At 44.1% G+C, this 23,005-nt stretch overlaps 1 protein-coding gene across 1 annotated transcript in view; it reads left to right on the top strand.

Moving 5' to 3' along the window:
• The first annotated feature begins 497 nt into the window (after positions 1-497).
• DCDC2 (doublecortin domain containing 2) overlaps positions 498-23,005 on the top strand; it is a 108,671-nt gene continuing 86,163 nt past the window's right edge. Inside the window, exons 1-2 of the mRNA XM_065399722.1 lie at positions 498-790; positions 9,478-9,529. Of these exons, the coding sequence (XP_065255794.1) occupies positions 498-790; positions 9,478-9,529 (345 nt within the window). The remainder of the gene's footprint in view (positions 791-9,477; positions 9,530-23,005) is intronic.

A 23,005-nucleotide genomic window follows, 5' to 3' on the forward strand; every position in this document is an offset into this window, starting at 1 on the left:
GGGAAGATAAAGTTTCCTGAGCAACAGAGTAAAACCACTTGCGAAAGAAGAGAGCTGCAAGTGCAAAGTGAGGCTGTGAAGATCTGGCAGGACTATGGGTTCCTTACTATGCTCAGTCACTTTTTCTCCTCCTTGAGATCTGTATATATGTTTTTTTGGGTATGGCTTAGTGTAATCTGTGTTAGCCACACCAGGCTCCAGGGAGCAGCAAGAATCGGTTGCCTAGCAGAGGTTGCTCTTGAAGGGCTGAACAGAATTGTACGGGAAACCTTAGGGAGGCTCTCATCCCTCCCTGGTTGTTTTAGACAGGGATTTGCCTATTGGAGGTGGTCCTTGGTGCAGGTATTGTGTGCATGTGTGTACACAGTTCATGCATCACAGGTATTTGACAGTGTGTGTGAGAGAGGAACATTCTTGTTGAATAAACAGGTGCAGACAGTGCCTGGAGGGCAGCACTGACTGTCTGGCCGCAGCAACAGCAGCGAGAGGAGGTGAACATGAGTAGCCCCACCACGAAGCCGACCTGCCTGTCACAGCCAATGGTGAAGAGTGTGCTGGTGTATCGCAACGGGGATCCGTTCTTTCCGGGGCACCGGGTAGTCGTCCATGAGAAGAAGGTGTCCAACTTCGAGGTCTTCCTGAAAGAGGTGACCGGTGGGGTGAAGGCGCCTTTTGGGGCTGTGCGTAGCATCTACACCCCCCGGGGCGGGCATCGCGTCCGTCAGCTGGAGGAGCTCCAGAGTGGAGAGCACTACGTGGCTGGTGGCAGGGAGGCCTTCAAGAAACTCAAGTGAGTGATGAATGAAAAAATAATTAGAAAATGTAATGAAACATTTGCATCTAAACCTTTATTATTTGTATCATGGCAGCGCTGTGGAGCCTCAGTCATGGACTAGGCTCCCACTGTGCCAGGCGCTGTACAAATACAGAACAGAAAGACAGTCTCTGCCCCAAAGAGTTTAAAATCTAAGTAAATGTGACAGAGGAAATTTAATACAGCTTTGTGGGGTGGGGGGAGGGTTCCCTCTTTAAGGCTTAACATAGAATTAGCATTCTAGTATCTCTGCTTGGTACTTTACAAAAATAAAAGAAACAGTCCCTAACACCCTATCTTTGCAGCATAATGTATTATTTTCACTGCATGGTAACTGCCTGCATTTGGGAGGAATATATGGTGCTCAGTAATATTTGGGGAGAGCAGAGTGCAGAAGTGTGTATGGTAAAGTTGGATGAGCCTTGCAGATTAGACCTTCCAAACAATTTTGTTTCTTGCTTGTTTTTTTAAATGTTTAAAATATTTTGCTCATTCCAGGTAGGTACATGGCTCTCTATATAACCACAGTAGCTGAACACCTCCTGTTATTGAAAAGACGACAGTGTTTTTGCTCTCTCCCTGCTCTGCCCTGCCACCAAAAAGCAGGCTTAGCGTTGGTTTTTTGTTAACGAATCGTTATGAGAATATTGTGGGAAAGCCTTGGCAAAGTGGTGAGCTTATTGTTCTTATTTCATCTGACAGTGAGTTCCATAATCTTGGGTTTTTTAACAGAGGCGACACATAACTGTTGATATTGGTGGGCCCCCCCCACAATTTAAAGGTTCTGGTGTGAACCCTGTCCGCAGTGATGACGTGGGGGGGCACGAGCTGCATGGCCTCACAGTCACTCACTGTGCCTTCTTCAGTGCAATCCCTCCCCCACCTTTGGCAGGTAGCTCGGCTGTCCGGAGTGGGCTGAGCCCCTGTGCCCTGTCTGTGCCCCTCAGCTCCTGCAGCTCTACCAGGCTGCTGCTGCTGTCTGTGTGGAAGGGCAGGCGATGGCAGGAGTCGCCTCCAGCCCAGGATGGCATCACTGTGCACTGGCAGGGAAGGGAAGGAGCCAGGCTGCTCTGGGCACCCCTCACCACTCTCTCCCTGGGCTCCGGTTGGGTGTCGTGTCATCTCCTCCTCCTCCCCTCTGCCAGATCCCAACCACCCCTGCAGGTTCCTGAGGGCCCCACAGTGCACAATGCCTCCTTAACCCCTTCCTGCCTGCGCTGCAGCTAGGGGAGAGGAAGCGGCTGGATTATATCGGTGGCCAGCAGCAGCCTGGAGGTGTTAGCCGCCCTTGGTGCTGTGCGAGTGGGAAGGGACAGGAACTGCTGCCAGCCACAGCGGTGGGGAGCCGGGAAGAGATGAGCTCTGCAAAGACATGGGCAGGGGCAGCTCCTGGGCAAGTAGGGTGACCAGATAGCAAGTGTGAAAAATTGGAATGGTGGTAATAGGAGCCTACATAAGACAAAGCCCCGAGTATCGGAACTGTCCCTATAAAATCGGGACATCTGATCACCTTATGGGCATGGCAAAGGGAACGAGGGCAGCAACCCTCACTAGATGGTTCTGACATTCTGGTGTGAATCCTAGCAGAAATCTGGGGGACAGGGAGTACGTGAACAACTGGGACTGGGAAAGGAATTGTGCTTTCAGTAATTGCAGAATTATATATTTAAGGTTAAGTGGCTATTTCCCATCTTTAGAACTTGAACTTCAAACCCCCAAACCCTGTTTAGACCCCATAACTTATTCCTGAGGGAATTCTGCACCAAAACAAATAAAAATTCTGCACACAATATTTTAAAATTTTGCAAATTTTATTTGTCAATAAATAAATGTGGAGGCTCCAACATGGCTGTGGGGAGCACAGGCCACTAGCTGGACGGAGGTGGGGGATTGCCCTGCAGCCCCCCCACCCCTGGACACTGACTTGGTGGTGAGGCTGCACCTGACCCTGACACAGTGCAAGAGCCAGGCCTGCCCCAGAAATACTCCAGGGCCCTGCCCCTCTATGCCAGGCACACCAGGTATGGGCAGGCAGGCTCAGCCCGGCAGAATCCAAGTGTGGAGGAGCTTAGTGTGGGGGGATCCAGGTGTGGGGTGCGAGGGTTCTGGGTGGACAATCTGAGTGCAGGCGGCTCAGTGGGGAGGATCTGGAGGTACAGGGGCTTGTTGGGGGGTTAGGGTGGGGTCCAGGTGGTATGCCGCGGTGGTTCAGGTGCAGGGGGGTGTGGGGCTCATCAGGGTGTGGGTTTGAGTGCAAGGGGCTCAGTGGGGGTAGCCTGGGTGTAGGGGTGGAGATCTGGATGTGGGGCGGGGGCTTGGCGGGGGGGGGGGGTCTGAGTGCAGGATGGGCTCCAGATGCAGGGGGTGAGGCTCAGCAGGTGGAGGTTCAGGTGTGTGTGGGGGGGTGAGGCTCGGCAGCGGGGTCTGGGTATGGGGGGGTCTGGATGAATGGGGCTTGGGCGGATGGGGGAGCAGCTCCCTTTACAGAGACCCCTCCCCGTGCAGCTGAGGAGTGATGGTGGCAGGAGGCTGGGGGTGCTTCCTGTGCGGCGCTTCCTGCAGCTGGGGAAAGTTTCTGGGGGTGTGTCTGATCTGGCCCAGGCTGCTTCTTGCAGGAGACAAGGCAGTCCTGTCCTCCCCCACCCCCAGCCCAGCTGGGACTAGTAGCTGAGCCTGACATAGGGTAGGAGCCACAGGTCTGGGCATCCCCAGTGGTGATGTACCTCTCTGCCGGCTGCTCTGAGTGCCCAAAAAACACGCCCATGCTGCTGGGGAGGGGTATGTAACCGCTTTTGAGGCTTCCCTTTGCTTCCCCGTTGAAAGTCATTTTTCTGTGGGGAAGCAAAGAAATCTCTGGGAGACATGAATTCTGCACATACGCAGTGGTGCAGAGTTCCCCCAGTATTATGTCAACTTCATGTCTGTCTCTTCTGACAGTATACATTCTTTTTTAAAATGGTGCAATAGATATAGATTGGGATCTTCAAAAGCACTCAGCACTGGCCTAATCTTGCTCCTATTGAAGTCAATGGGAATTTTACCACTATCTTCACTGAAAGCAGGATTAGCCATTGCTGAGCACTTTTGAAAAATCCCACTCTACTGTAAAGCCACTGTCCAAGAAGAGGAAAAGTTCCTAATTATATAAAATTACTTTTCTAAACATACCAGACCTGATCCTCTACTGCCTTCCAGCTTGTGTAGTCATTTACAGCTGTGCTAAGTGAATGTATGTTGTGCGTGTACGTATGTATAGAGCTTGATCTTAGGGCTTGTCCACACAGAGACTGATAGTGAGTGGCAAGCTGGGGTGTAAAGCTATAGTGCTGTAGCCTATCGCACACTAAATAGCTGTATGCACCCACTAAAAGTTCTGTAGTGCGGTAGCAGGAGTCACACTGCGACTTACTGCATGGTCGATTAATGCGCTGTGGATTCTGTGCACTAATTTGCCATGTGGACAAGCCTTTAGTGCTTTGGTGATTTGTTCTCGGCCTTTGACACTTTTTCTTGTGAGGTATCTATTCCTTATGACACCTTTGTCTTTTTTAGCATTGTAAATTTTAGGTTGCCACCTCCCCCCCGCCCCATTAAGCCTTGGCATCTTTATACCCGGAGAAGCCTCAGCAGTTGGGCACTTTACTTTGGAACCTTGACCCTTATCCTGAAGAGTCTCTGCATTTTCATCTCTGGTGTTTCAGTGCTTTGCTTTGGTGTTGGACGTGTTGCCTTGAAGCCTTGTTGTATCTTGATACTCCAGCACTCTGAAGACTTCAGTTCAATACTCTAGAGCAGGGGTCGGCAACTTTTCAGAAGTGGTGTGCCGAGTCTTCATTTATTCACTCTAATTTAAGGTTTCGCGTGCCGGTAATACATTTTAACGTTTTTAGAAGGTCTCTTTCTATAAGTCTATATATAATATAACTAAACTATTGTATGTAAAGTAAACAAGGTTTTCAAAATGTTTAAGAAGCGTCATTTAAAATTAAATTAAAATGCTGATCTTACGCCATCAGCCTGCTCAGCTCGTTGCCAGCCTGGGGTTCTGTTCACCTAGGCCGGCAAAGGGCTGATCAGGGCCTGTGGCCGGGACCCCAGACCTAGGGGGGGGGGGGGGTGTTTCACGGGTCAGGGCAGAGGGCTGGGGGAGGGGGTTCAGGGCAGAAGGCTGGGGTGTGTGTGGCGGGGGTTCAGAGATCAGAGCAGACGGCTGGGGGCTGTGGGGGGTGCAGGGCAGAAAGCTGGGTGTGTGTTGGGGTGTGGGGGGTTCAGGGCAGAGGGCTGGGGGTGTGTGGGGGTGCAGGGCAGAAGGCTGGGTGTGTGTTGGGGTGTGGGTGATTCAGGGCAGAGGGCTGGGGGTGTGTGGGGGTGCAGGGCAGAAGGCTGGGTGTGTGTTGGGGTGTGGGTGGTTCAGGGCAGAGGGCTGGGGGATGCAGGGCAGAAGGCTGGGGTGCTCGGCTCGTGGGGGTGCTCCCAGCCCCCTGCCCTGAGCGGCTCATGGCAGGGGGCTGGAAGGGATATGCCCTGTTCCACCCCCTTCCCCCAGGCTCCGTCCCTACCTCTCTCTGCCTGCTCTACGGAGCTGTGTGCACGCTGCCGCTCTTCCCCCTCCCCCTCGCTCGGGCCATCAGCTGACGGAGAGGAGGCGGGGGACGGAGAGGAGGCGGGGCAGGAAAGCACCACTGGGGGAAGAAGTGTGGGAGGGGGGAAGCTTGGCTGCCGCAGAACCAAGCTTCTGCCTCCTGCCCCCGCAGGGGAGAGCGGTGGGCGGGGGGGCTGAGTGGGGCTGGGGGCCGGGACCGCGGCAGGGAGCTGCGTGCCACTCAAAATCGGCTCGCGTGCTGTGTTTGGCATGCATGCCGTAGGTTGCCGACCCCTGCTCTAGAGCCTTGGTGCTTTGGCATCGCTATTTCCAGGTTAATGGTGTTTTTTCATTGCAACGTCATTTTTATGCAGGCCTCCTTAATTTGAAATTTTGCCACAAGAAGTTTTTTGACTCACAGACACATCAGATCCCAGCCACTGACACAGAGCAATGATGCTTTTGGGAGACTATGCTTGCATCCTGGATTCCCAGCAGAAAGTGCCAATGGGAGATGTGTATCAAACTCTGCTCGTCTACCAATACTTTTGTGACTGCTTTCAAGAAAATCTGTTGAGGAGACCCTCTACCAAACTCAGCTCACCTGCAGATGCATGTGGAACTCCCAGCAGAAAATGCCACTGGGCAGACCCTGCACTGAGTGATGATTGCCTGCAGATGCATGTGTGTCTTCCAACTGGAAGTGCTAATGGGGAAAACCCTGTATTGAACACTGACCAGCTGCCAATGAATCTGATGCTCCTGGCAAAGACAGCTTAAAGGAGACACTTGAACTCCAGCCATCTGCTAGTTCATCTTTAACTTCTGCAGGAAGTGCCAAAATGAAGCACTGTGTTGAGATACAACTACCCACTGCAGCATCCTGGGCTCCAGCACATGCACCATTGCACGTTCCTGCACAGAGTTATAGCCAAAATCGCTGTGCATTCTCAGCTCCTGGTGCCTGGCACACATCGGAGACCTATATTTTTCTTAGTTTTTCAGCGTATAACTATGTGGGCAGAGTTAAGTTAGTTAGGGTGCTTTGTTCAAGGAGTCCAACCCCAAGTTCCTAAGCATGAGGTGTTTTTTTTTTAACTCTAATTTTCTTGAAAGGCAATATGCAGTTGTCAAAGTCAGACTCAGGACTCACAGTTTGTCAGACCACTCTGTTTATTAGCAAAGCACTCTGCTAATACACCCAGATAATGTGAGTACCATGCAAGACTCAAACTATCTTATTTATACAGATAAAAGGGCGCGAACTTAACAAGATAACAAAAGGAAGCAGAACTGATAAGTTTACCTGGGGTTAGACATACATATCTTATTTCCTTACTAACTGTTACCGATCTCCTGTTAATATCCCACCATCAGCTTAAGTGGACCCATTGTTTCATACCTTAATGTTTCTCTTCCTGACAACTATATTTCAACATTCCTTATTCCTGCTTAAAGGAACATACAGCATTTCTTTAATCCATTCTATTTTAACAATATAATTCATTCTACTTTCACACAGTCAAACAACCAATGCGTACTGCAGTTCAAATGTCACCTTATCAACGTTTTTGTGTGTGGGAATATAGGTTTTAATTAGGGCTGTCAATTCATCGCAGTTAACTCATGCGATTAACTCAAAAAATTAATTGCTATTAATCGCACTTATAACAATAGAATACCAATTGAAATTTATTAAATATTTTTGGATGTTTTTCTACATTTTCAATATTGATTTCAATTACAACACAGAATACAAAAGTGCACAGTGCTCACTTTATATTATTTTGTTATTACATATATATGCACTGTAAAAATGATAAAAGAAATAGTATTTTTCAATTCACCTCATACAAGTATTCAAGTGCAGGGGGGAGGGATAGCTCAGTGGTTTGAGCATTGGCCTGCTAAACCCAGGGTTGTGAGTTCAATCCTTGAGGGCGCCATTTAGGGATCTGGGGCAAAAATCTGTCTGGGGATTGGTCCTGCTTTGAACAGGGGGTTGGACTAGATGGCCTCCTGAGGTCCCTTCCAATCTTGATATTCTATCTCTTTATTGTGAAAGTGTAGCTTACAAATGCAGATTTTTTTTGGTTACATAATTGCACTCAAAAACAAAACTGTAAAACTTCAGAGCCTACAAGTCCACTCAGTCCCACTTCTTATTCTGCCAGTTGCTAAAACAAACAAGTTTGTTTACATTGACGGAAGATACTGCTGCCTGCTTCTTATTTACAATGTCACCTGAAAGTGAGAACAGGCGTTCGCATGGCAATTTTGTAGCTGGTGTTGCAAGGTATTTACATGCCAGATATGCTAAACATTCGTATGTCCCTTCCATGCTTCGGTCACCATTCCAGAAGACATGCTTCCATGCTGATGATGCTTGTTAAAAATAATAATGCGTCAATTAAATTTGGGACTGTACTCCTTGGGGAGAGAATTGTATGTCTCCTGCTTGGTTTTACCTGCATTCTGCATATATTTCAAGTTATAGCAGTCTCAGATGATGACCCAGCACATGTTCGTTTTAAGAACACTTTCACAGCAGATTTGACAAAATGCAAAGAAGTGACCGATGTGAGATTTCTAAAAATAGCTACAGCACTCGACCCAAGGTTTAAGAATCTGAAGTGCCGTCCAAAATCTGAGAGGGACGAGATGTGGAGCATGCTTTTACAAGTCTTAAAGAGCAACACATGCGGAAACTACAGAACCCAAACCACCAAAAAAAAAAAAAAAAAAAAAAATCAACCTTCTGCTAGTGGCATCTGACTCAGATGATGAAAATGAACATGCGTCAGTCTACACTGCTTTGGATCGTTATCAAGCCGAACCCATCATCAGCATGGAAGCATGTCCTCTGGAATGGTGGTTGAAGCATGAAGGGACATATGAATCTTTAGCGCATCTGGCATGTAAATAGCCAGCTACAACAGTGCCATGCGAATGCCTGTTCTCACTTTCAGGTGACATTGTAAACAAGAAGCGGGCAGCATTATCTCCTGCAAATTGTAACCAACCTTGTTTGTCTGAGTGATTTGCTGACCAAGAAGTAGGACTGAGTGGACTTGTAGGCTCTAAAGTTTTACATTGTTTTATTTTTTAATGCAGTTTTTTTTGTACATAATTCTACATTTGTAAGTTCAACTTTCATGATAAAGAGATTGCACTACAGTACTTGGACTCCCATGCCTATCCAACCCCCCTGCTCCCTGTCCCCTGACTGCCCCCTGGGACCTCCTGCCCCTTATCCAAGCCCCCGCTCCCTGCCCCCTTACTGCTCAGAGCACCAGGCCTGGCAGCCGCACCGTCCGGCCAGAGTCAGCCACGCCGCTGTGCAGTCTAGAGCACCAGGGCAGGCCGGCAGCTCTCGCAGCCGTGCCGCCCAGCAGGAGCTCACAGCCCCGCCGCCTGGCAGGAGCTCGCAGCCCTGCTGCCCAGAGCACTGGTGGCACGGTGAGCTGAGGCTGCGGGGGAGGGAGGACAGCAGGGGAGGGGCTGGGGGCTAGCATCCCCGGCCAGGAGCTCAAAGGCCTGGCAGGACGGTCCCGCGGGCCAGATGTTGCCCACAGGCCGTAGTTTGCCCACCTCTGTACTAGAAGCTGATCAGAAAGATGGAATCCTTGCGCAGGGGCCAGAGTTAGCACCCTGACAGGAATCCTAGCACAACACCTATACATCTAATCTATTTACTGTCCCTCATCACAGTAGTAACTGAGCCTCTTTCTAAGAACTGGATTAGTGAGGGGCTGTGCTTTTTACCAGGACTGGGTTCCTGACTCTAGCTGGTGACTCCTCCTCTGTCTTTTGTATCGGTCTCTGACTTGTAGGCATCTGGTAAACTTTTTAATTAGAAACCTGAATTAAGAGCACTTTATGCTATTGTGGCATGGTTTCTTTTCAGTGCTGCAAGTGGTCAGTTTGTTTCAGTATAAAACTTTCGTTATAATTATATAAGTGAAAACTCTCTACATCTTATTTTACTCATGCTAATTTAATTAAATATAAGAAAAAATATTTGTTGTTGAGATTAAATGCAGCTATAAGTAACCTATACCATTCTTTTCTCTTCCCCAAGCTATCTGGACATAGGAGAGGCAAAGAAAAAGCCTGCAGAAGTCAATAATGAGGTAATGAGACTCAACTATTTTAAAAAAAATCTAACATTAATACTAGTGTCATCTCTACATTTCTTATTGAAAATTTCGGTTTGTGCTTTGGTATCTCATGTTCAGAAATGATCAAAACCAAGTTCTTCAACATTATGAAGATGTTATTGATGTGACCGTTAGCCCCATCCACACTTCCCACATTTTAATTCTGACTGTGATGAACTGGTTGTCTTCCTTTCAGCTCTGACAGCTGGCAGGTCTAGCAATAAAATAAAGCATCAGTACAAACATTTTATTGCTGTCATCATTAGATGTGATTAGAAAATGAAGCTCTTTGCTGTGGAAAATTTTGATGAAAATGAAAAAAGTTTTGTTGAAAAAAAAAATCAGTTTTCCATGTTCTGGCTGACAAATTTTAGAAAAAAATATGGACAGCCTTCTTGAGCTGGTCGGGAAACCAAAACTTTTTGTCTGGAAGATTTCTCAGGTCCATAATGGAATTTCTGGTCAAAACCAAAGAGAGACCAAGAGAATGAAACCAAATTCCAAAACCTTTGGTGTTTTTTGTTTGTTGTTGTTTTTTTGCAAAGCAGAATTCTCATTTTCCGGAGAGCCCTATAGTCCTACACTGACCTCTAAGGCTTATGTCAGAGACATGTGACTGCTGGGAATAGGCGTTTTAACCTAACAAGGAAATGAAACAAACTCCAAGAGGAATCAGTAAAGGTCTTTCTTATCAAATCTGTAACAGAAAGTAAACAATAATTGCATCAGTGAGAAAATAATGCTGCTTCACCAGTTTTTATATCTATCTGCATTTCTAATGCACACAGCACCTTTGCTTCTAGGCACTAGATGTCAAATCCTGGCCCCACTGAAGTCAGTGGGAGTTTTGTCATTGACTTCAATGGAGCCAGGATTTCACCCTAGATACAGGAGTAAGCATTATATCACACCAGAATATGCCCTAAAATGAACCTAATGCTCCTCCTTTTTTTGAGCTTCCTACTCACCTGGTTCCAGTCTGCAAAGGCTGTTACACTACTCCACTACTGGGAAAAGCCCTGCTTAAAGGGGGTGTATCTTGCACCGGCGTTAAGAGTAGAGAAACTTGTAATCATCCCGATATCTAGTGGTAGTGTATTCCATGGCCAAGGGCCATACACAGACTAGCTATGGCTACACTACAGCACTTGCAGCTGCGCCACTGTAGTGCTGCTACTGCAGATGCTCTAAGCTGACAGGAGAGAGCTCTCCCATCAATTTAATTACTCCAGCCCCCACGAGCGGCTGGTAGCTGAGTCGGCAGGAGAAGCTCTTCCACCGACATAGCACTGTCCACACCAGCGCTTAGGACGGTGTAACTTATGTCACTCAGAGGGGTGGCTTATTCACACACCTGTGAGTGAGTAAGTTATACTGACTTAAGCTGTAGTGTATACATAGCCTAAGAAGGGCATCTTTAGGCACCTTTTCAGTGATGTACAAGGGGAATTAGGCATGCAATGCTTTCAATAATTAACAGGAGTCATACATCACAGTGAAAATGTATTTACAGAAAAAATTTCAAATTACTTTCTCTGATCCAGCAATGCATAGCTCACCCTTGAGATGTGGGAGGAATTCTTCTTTGTTCCTTGCAGTGCCCCAATGTAAATATGGCATCAGGTAGATGCTTAACTGTTTTGAAAAACAACAATTTCAGCTCACATTACTCTGCACCATTGTGTTGTGTGTGCGAGTTGGAGGTTAAGACAAGTGCCCCAGTGGGTAAGTGCATAAGCCTTTTACCCTTTAAGAAGAATTTTACATTCTGACTTGGATCACAACTGAGAATCAGTGGGATGGCTTCATCGTAGTTTCCATTTGTCCACCTTACCAAACCACAAACAAGTCAACTAATTTCGGCCAGATTCACAGACTTTGCTCAGAAGAGACCCTTCACTGGAATAATAAAGATATCGCAGGTCAGGAACAGGCTTCATTGACAAATGGTGTGGGAAAGCTTGCACAGTCCATGTTTGCACTGTGGCAACTTCTTTCTTGTGCAAAGTTACTAAGAGTTATGTATGCACCTCAGGGACACAATATAGGCCCTTGGCATAGGTCAAGTCAGTATTTAATTTCTTTTTTTTTTTTTATTTTAAAAATTGCTTCTCTCTCCCTTTTGCTGTGTAAAGGTGTGACGGGGTGGACTAAGCCCAGAAACCCCTTGCTGGATGCCTCAGGGTCCTGCCACACCCATCCCAGGAAAGGAGCAATAGAGCTAAGTCCTCTGAGTGGCCTAGAGAGACACTGAAGGCCTAGCCAATCAGAGGGTTGCAGGCTACTATAAAAGGAGCTGCAGTGCAGCCCAGAGTCAGTTCCTTGCTAGAGCCAGAGGAGTGCAGCTGGTGCTCCTGGCTGACCAAAGGGAAATGCAGCACCATGGACAGCTCAGTACTGGTAGTGACCAGGGGAGCAAGAAGGAACTTCTGGAGGGCTGCTGGGACTGAATACAAGACTTCAGCCCTACAGAAAGGGTGACACATCGGTGAAGGCTGGGGCTGCAGGGAAGTGGTCCAGGGAACTGAAATAGTTTCATTAAAGGGACGTGGCAGCATGTGGCTGCTATTCTTAGGGTCCCTGGCAGGACCTGGAGTAGTGGGGGGTGGGGAGGAGAGGCAGGTCCTCCCCACATAGGCCACTGGGAAAGTGGCCTATAATCGTACAGCAATAAATCCCCAGCAGGGGAACTGAACAGTTAAGAGGCCCAGCTGGAGAGCTGGGGCCTGAAGAGACCAAGAGGGTGAAACCATTGCCTTCAGGGAACAAACCCTGGGGATATGGGCCAGGACTGTTTAAAGACTGCAGACACACCCAATCAGAAAGGGTGCTCATGGGTGCCACTCCATTACATTAAGACTAACAAATAACAGGGAAAAAGAACCAACTGATTATACAGGGAGATAGTGAAAATACTTTCCTATAAAGGGCTGCTCAATGTGCAATGTAAGTTAACTGAAAAAATATTTCATGTATAGTACTCCTAGATGTTACTTGTAGTAATAATAGGTAAAAGACTCACAGATTTTCACATACAACATTTAAAATAGTTTTTTAGCAGACAGAATGTGTCACATTTTACATCCTTTGGATAATGAAGAATATCACAGCATCACACCAAATGTCTATCGGGTGCTAATACTGCTCAACTTTGAGGATCTCTCATTATTAAGTGTCTGTTACCCCAGGTTACATACATTAAACCCCTATTTGCACTACTAAGAGTGCTTTATACTTCTGAAAGGATAGTTCTTGGGATTGATGCTCTTCATTAGCCAGGAGTTGTAAAAAGAAATGTCGCTGAGATATAAAAAAAAAAGTTATTTCTATATCCAAGTGATGTGGACTCTCATCCCACAGGATCATACCATTGCAGAACACATTAGGTTCTGCACAATATTGGAAGTGGTAAAGACTGAATACCCTACCCTACTTGATATTATATTGTCACTGTTCAAAAGGTACAGGTGAGCTTGGATGCTCTGGTTGGGGCTGGCTGAAAATTTTCCATCAAACTATCTTTGGATAGATAGTTGGGTTTTTGACTACATTACATTTTTAAAATAAACTGTTTTCTTTCACATAATATTTCAAGTAATTTCACATATCTCAATTTGCATTTTACTTGCACTTTGGATTCTGTTTGTTATCTTCAGAGTATCTAATGCAGACATAGCTAGCTGTTTAATTCTGTGTAATTAATGTATTTGAGTATAGGAGTCTAAAAATAAAATTAAACCAAATAATCTGTAAATGTTCATCTAGGAATATGAAGAGCAGCTACATGGCACCAACTGTTTTTAATGCATTAACATTTCATTAGAAAATCTCCTTTAAAGGGTTACTGCCAAGAACTTTAATCTCCAGATTTATTTGTGTAAAATAGCTTTTTGATGAAGCAAGTCCTGTTTTACTTTTTGCTAATATACCACTTCATTGTTATGGAATTAAAAATAAACCATACATTTTGGGAGGAGGTAGGGGACCAAAAACCAATATTTTGTTTTTATTCTCCCTGTTTGCTATGCATTTTTATTCCTAGCACTGTGTGGGAATTTTTGATGCTGTTCCACAAAGATGCTTTGGTATGATAAAGCATTAATTTAAATAGAATTTCATAAATAAAGCCTTCCTAGTTTGTTTCATTAAAAAAAAATCAGTACTTGCCTAAGGGAAAGGGACAAAATTGGTAAGGAAAGATATTTATGGCTCAGCTTCTGCAAATGCACTCATCAGAGCCTACCTTTTCAGTTTTCTGAGAGCTTAAGGAAAAAAGCAGAGGAAGCTATTTTATATTTTATTTATTTAATTAATTAATTGTATTCCACTAGCCACTAGAGCACCCATCCAGATCAGGGTTGCCTAGTGCTAAATGTTGACCAAGGAGCTTACTGGTGGCTTCACAAGCAGCTCCTGGCTACCATCAGGGTAACGGAAGCTCTTTTTCTAAAGACAACTGCCACTGCCTTGCCTCTTCTTGTTGTGCTGAGGAGGGTGAGAAAACATCTGCCCTCCCCATCATTTCTGCCTCTTCCTAAGCCTTCTTAGAAAGAAGATGGAACTGGTCAGGCGCCCTCATCCCTCAGCACAAAAGAAACACAAGAGTGGCCATATTGGGTCTGACCAGTGGTCCATGTAGCCCAGTATCTTGCCTGCTACAGTGGGCAGTACCAAAGCTTCAGGGGAAGTATACAGAACAGGGCAGCTGGAGTGCTCCAAGCCTGTCTTCTCTTCTTGGCTTTTGGTAGTCAAGGGTTTAGGGTAGCCCCTACGCATGGGGTTGAATCCCTGACCATCTTGGCTAATAGCCAAGGACGCATCCTCCATGAATTTATTTAGTTCTTTTTTGAACCCAGTTATACTTTTGGCCATCACAACATCCCATGGCAATGAGTTCCACAGGTTAACGTACTTCCTCTTGTTTACTTTGTATTAAACCTGCTGCCTATTAATTTCATTGAGTGATCCTTGGTTTTTGTATTGTGGGAAGAGGAAAATAACACTTCTCTATTCATTTTTTCCACACTAGTCATGATTTTATAGACTTCTATCATACCTCCCTCTTAGTTGTCCCTTTTCTAAACTGAACAGCCCTAATCTTTTTAGTCTCTCCTCATATGGAAGCTGCTGTATATTTTGGATCTTCTTTGTTGCCCTCCTCCTAACCTTTTCCAGTTCCACTATATCCTTTTTGAGATGGGGCAACTAAAAGTGGACACAGTATTCAAAGTGTGGGTGCACCCTGGATTTATATAGTGGCATTATGATATTTTCTGTCTTATTTTCTATCCCTTTCGTAATAGTTCCTAACATTCTCCTAGCCTTTTTGATCTCTGCTGTGTATTGAGTGGAAGTTTTCAGAGAACTATCCAAAGTGACACCAAGATCTCTTTCTTGAGTGGTAACAGCTAATTTAGAATACATCATTATATATGTGTAGTTGGGATTATTTTTTCTAATATTCATTACTTTGCACTAATCAGTGTTGAATTTCATCTGCCATTTTGTTGCCCAGTCACCCACTTTTGTGAGACCCCTCTGTAACTCTTTGCAGTCAGCCTTGAGCCATGTCTACACTACCGCTTATGTCAGCAAAACTTGTCGCTCAAGGGTGTGAAAAAACACCCCGCTGAGCAACATAAATTACGCCAGCATAAGTAGTAGTGTGCACAGGCTATGTCGGCAGGAGAGTGCTCATTGGGGGTGATTGACAGGGCTTTCTCTTTAGAACTAAATTCAGTTTTTTAAAATAGACCAGAAACATGACAGTATTTCCTATTGTATCCTTGCAGTGACAAGGGTACCTCTACAACTGGTCGAAATATTCCAAATTTCCAGTTGATGAATTTTGTTGGTGAAAATTTGGTGAAAATGACGGGGTAAGAAGTTTTTTATGTGGATCAGGATTCCTATTCATGCACCAATTGCTGTCTCCCTCCTTCTCCTTCCCCACCATTTTCTCATTTATCCCGATAGATAAATAACAAGACATCTGCCATATCCCAACATTGTGGTAGCTCCTCTGTGCATAAGGGTGAAGCTAGCTTCCTATCAAAAATCAAATTTTCAACATCCCTTAATTTCCCCAATAACAAGGCAGTCCCCCAGAATTGTCACATGGAGGTTTTCCTGGGAAGTTTTGGGGAAAAAGTCTGAAAAACAGTTTTATGGCATCAGATTCTCAACTATGCCCAGTATTAGCTAGACTCAGTAGTGGAGGTGAAGGAGAATGCAAAGGAGCCAGCTGCAGCTCCCTGATTCTGGGGCAAATTGTATGCCAGCCTCAGGGCTGCTGTAAATTACACTGGCAGGCCCCTTATGGGCTTTTATTCCAACACAAACAAATATACCTTCATTCCTGTTACTGCAGTACAGATGGGAAAAATACTGTAGTGTAAAAACATTTTACCCTGACTCAAGCTATAACCTTGATGCAACATATTTCCCAGGTTTCTCTCTTTTGGCAGTAGAATTCATTTTGAACGAATACGTTCCTTTTGTAGTTAAAATGATCTACAGCAGTGGTTCTCAAAGCCGGTCTGCCGCTTGTTCAGGGAAAGCCCCTGGCGGGCCGGGCTGGTTTGTTTACCTGCCGCGTCTGCAGGTTCGGCCGATCGTGGCCAGTGGGAGCCGCGATCGGCCGAACCTGATTCGCTGCTCCAGGCCAATGGGGGCTGAGGGAAAGGCAGCCGGCACATCCCTCAGCCCGCGCCGCTTCCCTCAAAGCGGCTTTGAGAACCACTGATCTACAGTACAGGTGTATCTCAAAGGAGTTGTTAAACTGTCTAATCTCTGGAGGGAAGGTGGGTCAACATAGTTACCGTTTGATTATTATGAATAAAGCCTAATTGTTTGTAATGAACAAACAGGGCAATCATCAAGTGATCCATTCCCATACCTGTCATCCATCTCAGCTTCTGGCAGAGGCTTAGGGCTAGTCTACACTTACCGGGTAGTTCGACGGCTGCGGATCGAAGTTCCGAGTTCGATTTATCGCGTCTGGTGTGGACGCGATAAATCGAACCAGGAAGTGATCCCCGTCGACTGCGGTACTCCAGCTAGACGAGAGGAGTACCGCGAAGTCGACGGGGGAGCCTGCCTGCCGCGTGTGGACCGCGTCTGAACCGCGGTAAGTTCGAAGTAAGGTATGTCGAATTCAGCTACGTTATTCACGTAGCTGAATTTGCGTACCTTACTTCGACTTGGGGGGTAAGTGTAGACCAAGCCTTAGGGACACCCAGAGCATGGGGTTGCATCCCTGACCACCTTGGCTAATAGCCATTGACAGACCTATCCTCCGTGAACATATCTAATTCTTTTTTGAACCCAGTTATATTTTTGGCCTTAATAACATCCTCAGGCAATGAATTCCACAGGCTGACTGTGTGTTTTGTGAAGAAGTGCTTCCTTATTTTTGTTTTAAGCCTGCTGCCTATTAATTTCATTGGGTGACCCCTGGTTCTTTTGTTATGTGGAGGGGTAAATAACACTCCCTATTCACTTTTTCTACACCATTCATGCTTTTATAGACTTCTATCATATTCCCCCTTAGTCATCTCTTTTCTAAGCTGAACAGTCCCCATTGTTTTAATCTCTCTTCATATGGAAGCTGTTCCATACCCCTAATGATTTTTGTTGCCTTTCTCTGTACCTTTTTTAATTATGATATATCATTTTTGAGATGGGGTGACCAGAATTGTATGCAGTATTTGCAACTACTATAGGTGACAGTTTCTTTTAAGCTTTATTTGATCCAGAAAAATATACTCAATTGAAAAAGAAAAGATATTTTATGGAGGACAGAGATTTGAACATACTGAAGTAAACATCACGTTACTGTGAAAACAGAGAGTCACAAGCCCTTATTTGAATGAGAGTATGTACTATAATATTAAAGAACTAGTTTGCCGTTACTGAGAAGTGCAATTGAAGATTATAAGTGTTCATATGGAATGACATCTATTCTCCAGAGTTTTTAGGTGGTCCTGTGTTAAGGCCCATTGCTGATCATATTGTTATATTTGTCCTTAAAAGCTAATAGACAGATTTTTTTCTAAACAGCAACATCCTTCAGTTGTCTTATCCACTGATCAGTTTTTGACATGGATTTCTGGAACAAGGTGACCACATGGCAAGCTGTGAGACTGTTTATTATTATCATTATTATTTGTATTATAATAGCTTCTTTTTGTTGTGTGTATTTTAAAAAGACATTCACAGGCACATAAGAAAATGGCATGTCAATATATATTGGAGCATAGAGAGAGAGAGGTACACAAACTCGTATGGTAGGGTTTGTGTATAGTGTAGGCAGATGTGTAGTAGGTTGGGGAAGAATCTTTCTGCCCAGGTATTATTATGTGGGTGGATGGATGGGCATGTCCTATCTGGGTGAGGTAATGTGGTTTTAATTCTGGGCTGTTACCATTTGTCCTTGTCTCTTATATGTTAAAAGTAGAGTACTGGCTAGAGCCCAGTGATCTTCAAACAGTCCCTAGGATTTTCAGATTCTGTCTGGGATTTATTTCATCCCTTTAATTTCTTGTATTTCATAGACTCATAGATTTTAAGGCCAGAAAGGACCATCTAGTCTGACCTCCTGCACATCACACACCATAGAACCTCACCCACTCACACCTGTGATAGGCCCATAACCTCTGGCTGAGTTACTGAAGTCCTCAGATCTTGATTTAAAGACTTCAAGTTACAGAGAATCCACCATTTATTCTAGTTCAAACCGACAAGTGACCCGTACCCCATGCTGCACAGCTTGTAGGTTCTCGTTTTGTCAGCCATAGTATAATGATGCATTTTCTTTCAGTAGCTGTTAATATTTTGAGCAAGTATCTCTCTTTGTCATTATGGATGTTTGGAGGTGTGTCCATCAGGACATAATAGTTTGAGGTTTTGTTTGAAATATATGTCAAAGGATTTCTGTGAGTTTTCATGTGTGTGACCAGAATGTGTGGGTCTGTGGGCCGGTCCAGAAGGTGAGTGTGTGGTGGCCAATATGCCCACATCTTCTCCAGCAGAGGTTAGTAATTGCTAGAATGTAGAAGAAGCATTTGATATCTTTCCACTGGAATTTTCTCCAAAGCACAGTGAGGAGGTATGTGTATAGGTATTTTGGAGGATGTCTGCCATTCTCTGTCATATCCTGGAATGCTGCTTCCCGTTTTTCATTTATATGTTGTGACTTAATTATTTCAGAATCACTAAGGGCCACATAAAGTTTGACAGTTAATTCTCTGGATCTACCTGTCTGAGCCTTTTTGATGCCTCTTTCAGAATAGACAGTAGTGATGGTACAATATGTCTTCCTGGTCTGCACTGGTCGTGTTTGTAACTGGATGAATTTGTAATAATTTGATTTGGGGAGCTGATATTGGGAGCTCAATTTATCATATGATTAAATCCTTAACGCTGGGTAGACTTTTTGTTATGACATATCGTGTAAATCGATATGAAAAATACTTGTAATTAATTCCAGTATTTATGCTTTTTGTACTTATTGGAAGTTTTGTATTTAGGGTTACCTGACAAATAGTTCCTACACCTAACCACTGAGAAAAAGTTGCTGTTACGTAGACACTGTGAGTGGACTGTTGATTTGGTTCTTAGATTTTTAGCCATTGATCACTGAAAATTAATTCCCATTTCTTCAGTAGAGGAAAAATGTCGTGAGGTACGTCTGAAAACAGTTGAGAAATGGTTGAACTATCCCATTTTTCAGTGCTCTCAGAATGCAGCTGAAGATGGGATCGGCTTTGCCAGGCCAAACTAATCCTCACGGAAGCAAATTTTTCCTGATTTTTAGCAATAAGCAATCACAGCTCCTGTTATAAAAATAGCATACACAAAATATTGCTGTATGCTTGGAAGCAATTTAATTGTATGCATGATGTCCATTCATACTGCCATACAAATATGCCTGATAAAGACCCCTTAAGTGTTCTTTATTGCTCCACATCTTAAAAACTTGATTTCTTTCGCAATTTGCTTCAGGGGCTGAGTATGGAATTCCTCATTTTCTGAAGTGGGATATAATTAACTGTATTAAAAATGTTGCTGCTGGTATAACATACAGCATGAAATTGTCAAAATATAGGGTACAGATGCCAAAGTTTTGATTTAGTTTTCTATCCATGATTGTGTAAAGCTTGCAAATGAAACATTTGATATGTTTCTTAAACCTCTGGAGCAACATCTTTATAAGTTAAATTTTGCATGGCATTGTTTGGTAGTTAGTATCCTGGTAACGTAATTAGCACAACAAGACATACAAACATAGTTACTATTCCGAGTGTTCATAATCAAACTAATACCAGTAGGAATCAGTATGGAATTGACCAGACGGTATCTTTTGGTTTGTACATACTGCTAATTGGGATTATGTATTTTGGAAAGCTAATCATTCTGCTGCCATCTGCATTAGCAATGTATATGGAAGAGATTATCTTAATTTTTATAATTCCATGTACCTTTGTAATGAGCTTATTTATGGACTGGTTCAAAGCCCTCTGAAGTCAATGGAAAGACTCCCACTGACTTAAATGGGCTTTGGATCAAGCCCATGGAGATTTTAGGTTTTGTATTGGGTTTAACATAAGGGTAGCTAATTAGTCTCTTCTAGGTAATTAATGTGGCTGATGTTTTTAAGGAAGCGAACTATACTTTCATTTTTTTGGGTCCAGTTCTGCAGTCTTTAATGAGGTACAACTCCATGTAAGTATAAATACTGGCATTTTCTGTAAGCAGCATTGCCTTCCCCAAGTGTTCAAAAATCATAAATCAGGTACACACACACACACACACACGACATTGGATTAAAAATCAAGAGATTTTCAAAAATAATACTTTTTAAAAAATTTGCTTTCTTGTTTTTGAACCTTTATGGTCCACATCTTCAAGCTTTTCTCTGCAGCCTTGGGGGGCAAAGACCTTTTATTTTATCTTAAATGAAGCTCAAACCTGAGGGTGTCAGAGGTGAAAAGGGTGAGACAGCAAATACGCTGTGTAGAAGGCACCCCCAGTCTGTCCATTCATTTTGAATGAGGAGAAAAATCTGAGTGAAGTTGCTGAGCCCCTTCTGCCCCTTCCTCATAACAGACCCTCCCCATGTATTTAGTTTCTGATGAGGTTTCTCCAGGTGATTATCTAGATTATTATTTAAGCATCCACGGTGAACTTGATGCTGGACAAGACAGAGACATGAAATCAGATCCTCAGCTGATGTAAATCAGTATAACTATGTTGAAACCAATGAAGCTACCCTGGTTTATGCCAACTGAAGATCTGGCCTGTAATCTCTGCCTTGAGGAGTTTACAGTGATACATGTTGAATATAATAGAATTTTCCCTCCAGAACTTGCATACATGGGGCCAGATATGCCCACATAGGCACAGAGGGTACAAACGACAATGCTCTTCTATTGACATAGGTAGCTGCTGTGGAGTAAGATTTACTCTGGAGGTGAGCGGGAGCCTTCTTTATGGTTTTCAGTGGAAGAGGGCAGCTTTAAATGCTTGTGGGGGCTCTCTAGGAGCCTTGCTGTCAGAGGCTGCCTGGAAGATTTGCTGAATCAGCAAATACATATTGGCCTGGCACTGCCTCTTTCCTGCTCAGTTATGCTCAATAGGGATTCTGCTGGTTGACAGGAGAGAAGATTGTGTGTAAGCTGCCAAATGCCAGACTATCCGTGGAAGCTGAGAGAACCCAGTGAGTTAATATGGCCCATGGATGTTAACTGTGTCTTTGTAGAGCTAGCAGCTCTAGACATCTCTAGGAGTACTTTATTTCCACGCCAATAAAGGTAGGCCTCTAGCTAAAGATAAAGAAATTGTGGCCAGGTCCACTGGTACATTGTGGTTGCTTTGCACCATCCAGTGATGTAATACAGCCATAAACCTAGAGTAATTGGTCGGTCACTGCTTTGGGTCAATGGAATGATACAAAACATTTAGAACATGCTGGTGAATCTGGTCCTATATCTTTAAGAAGCATACATAAAGAACACCAGTAATAAAAATCTTATATTTATGTGGTGGATAAAATTGTTTCATGTGCTGTGATAGCTTTTAAAATAAAATAAAATAAAGGTGACATTTATCTTTTTTTCTTTGCTTTTGACCATTGAATCGTGAACCTACTTTCATTTGCATCACAAGTTTTGAACATCCAGGATGATGTATGTTAATGGGGTTTCAGTTCTTTTGTCCCCAGCTCTGCCCTTAGGGAAAGCAAACATTTGTTCTCAATTTTCCTGGGTTAACAAACTGGCCATTGTAACAAACTGGCCAAGCCATGGCTCATTATATGAGCTGATAAGTTTGGTATGCAACACTGTGTTGAAATCTTTCAAATTTCAAAAGGTTTAGCTATATAGTAAAATGAGTAATGTGACAGACACTAGTTTTGCCATAGACATATAGTACTTACTGCAGTAGCAGTGGGCCATATCCTTTGCTGCTATAAATTGGAACAGTGCTATCAACTTTAATGAAGCTACACTGATTTACACCAGCTGAGAATCTGGCCCAAAGAATGGCTTTATACATACATGCGGGTATGTGAGGGAAGGCTTGGAGCTGTTCAGGTGAGCCCCTTTGCTAGGGCGAGGCAGAAGATCAGTTTAGTCATGTCATGTTTTAGCTAGAAATTAAATGAATTCCATCAGCGTAGCAATCAATGCAGGTGCCTCCAGACTTTCATCCTTTGGCACGGATTTCAGATCGCAGATGTGCAGTCATGTTTGTTGCTTGCTGGAAGGAGAAGACAAGCTAAGATGAATGCTTTCATTCTATTTTTAACTCTCCTCAAGGTGACGAAAGTTGCCTAGATTTTAGTCTCAATCAATCTTCCTAATGTACCAGATGCAGTACCCCCCTTCCCTCACAGCAATCCACTGCTTCTCATGTCTGATTAAATATTGGTGTGTGCCACCACAGAATACAATGATAATAGTATGTAATCAACTATGTAATTTTCAAGTATTAAGAGCTTAATTCTGCAAAGTGTTGAGCACCTTCTGCAAAGTCCTGTATACGCTCAGCCCAGTAGAAGTTTAAGTACTTTGCTAGACTGGGGCCTAAGTTTCTTATTTGTAACTAGACTGTCCTCTCTTTGTGTGGGAAAGGGGAGAGGAGAAGGAGGAAAGTGAAGTCATATAACGTACCATTCATAGATTCTAAAACTATAAATATGGTAATCAACAAATAAGCTTACATGTTAATTAGCACAAAGAGAAATATACCATTTGCTACATCTTTGGTTTTATGGCGCTGGCTGTTGTAGCAAGCATAGTTCTGATCCCAGTGTAGACAGGGTCTTCTGTTGATTCAAATGTCACTCTTAGGTACTTTTTTCTTTACCTGTTAATGGTTAATACACTCATGAAAGTCTTGGAATGTGTCTCTGAGTCCCACGCCAATGTAGCCTGTGCCCCTGCA

This window comes from Emys orbicularis, chromosome 2, assembly GCF_028017835.1.
Source record: "Emys orbicularis isolate rEmyOrb1 chromosome 2, rEmyOrb1.hap1, whole genome shotgun sequence".
In the NCBI taxonomy this organism is placed as follows: domain Eukaryota; kingdom Metazoa; phylum Chordata; order Testudines; family Emydidae; genus Emys; species Emys orbicularis.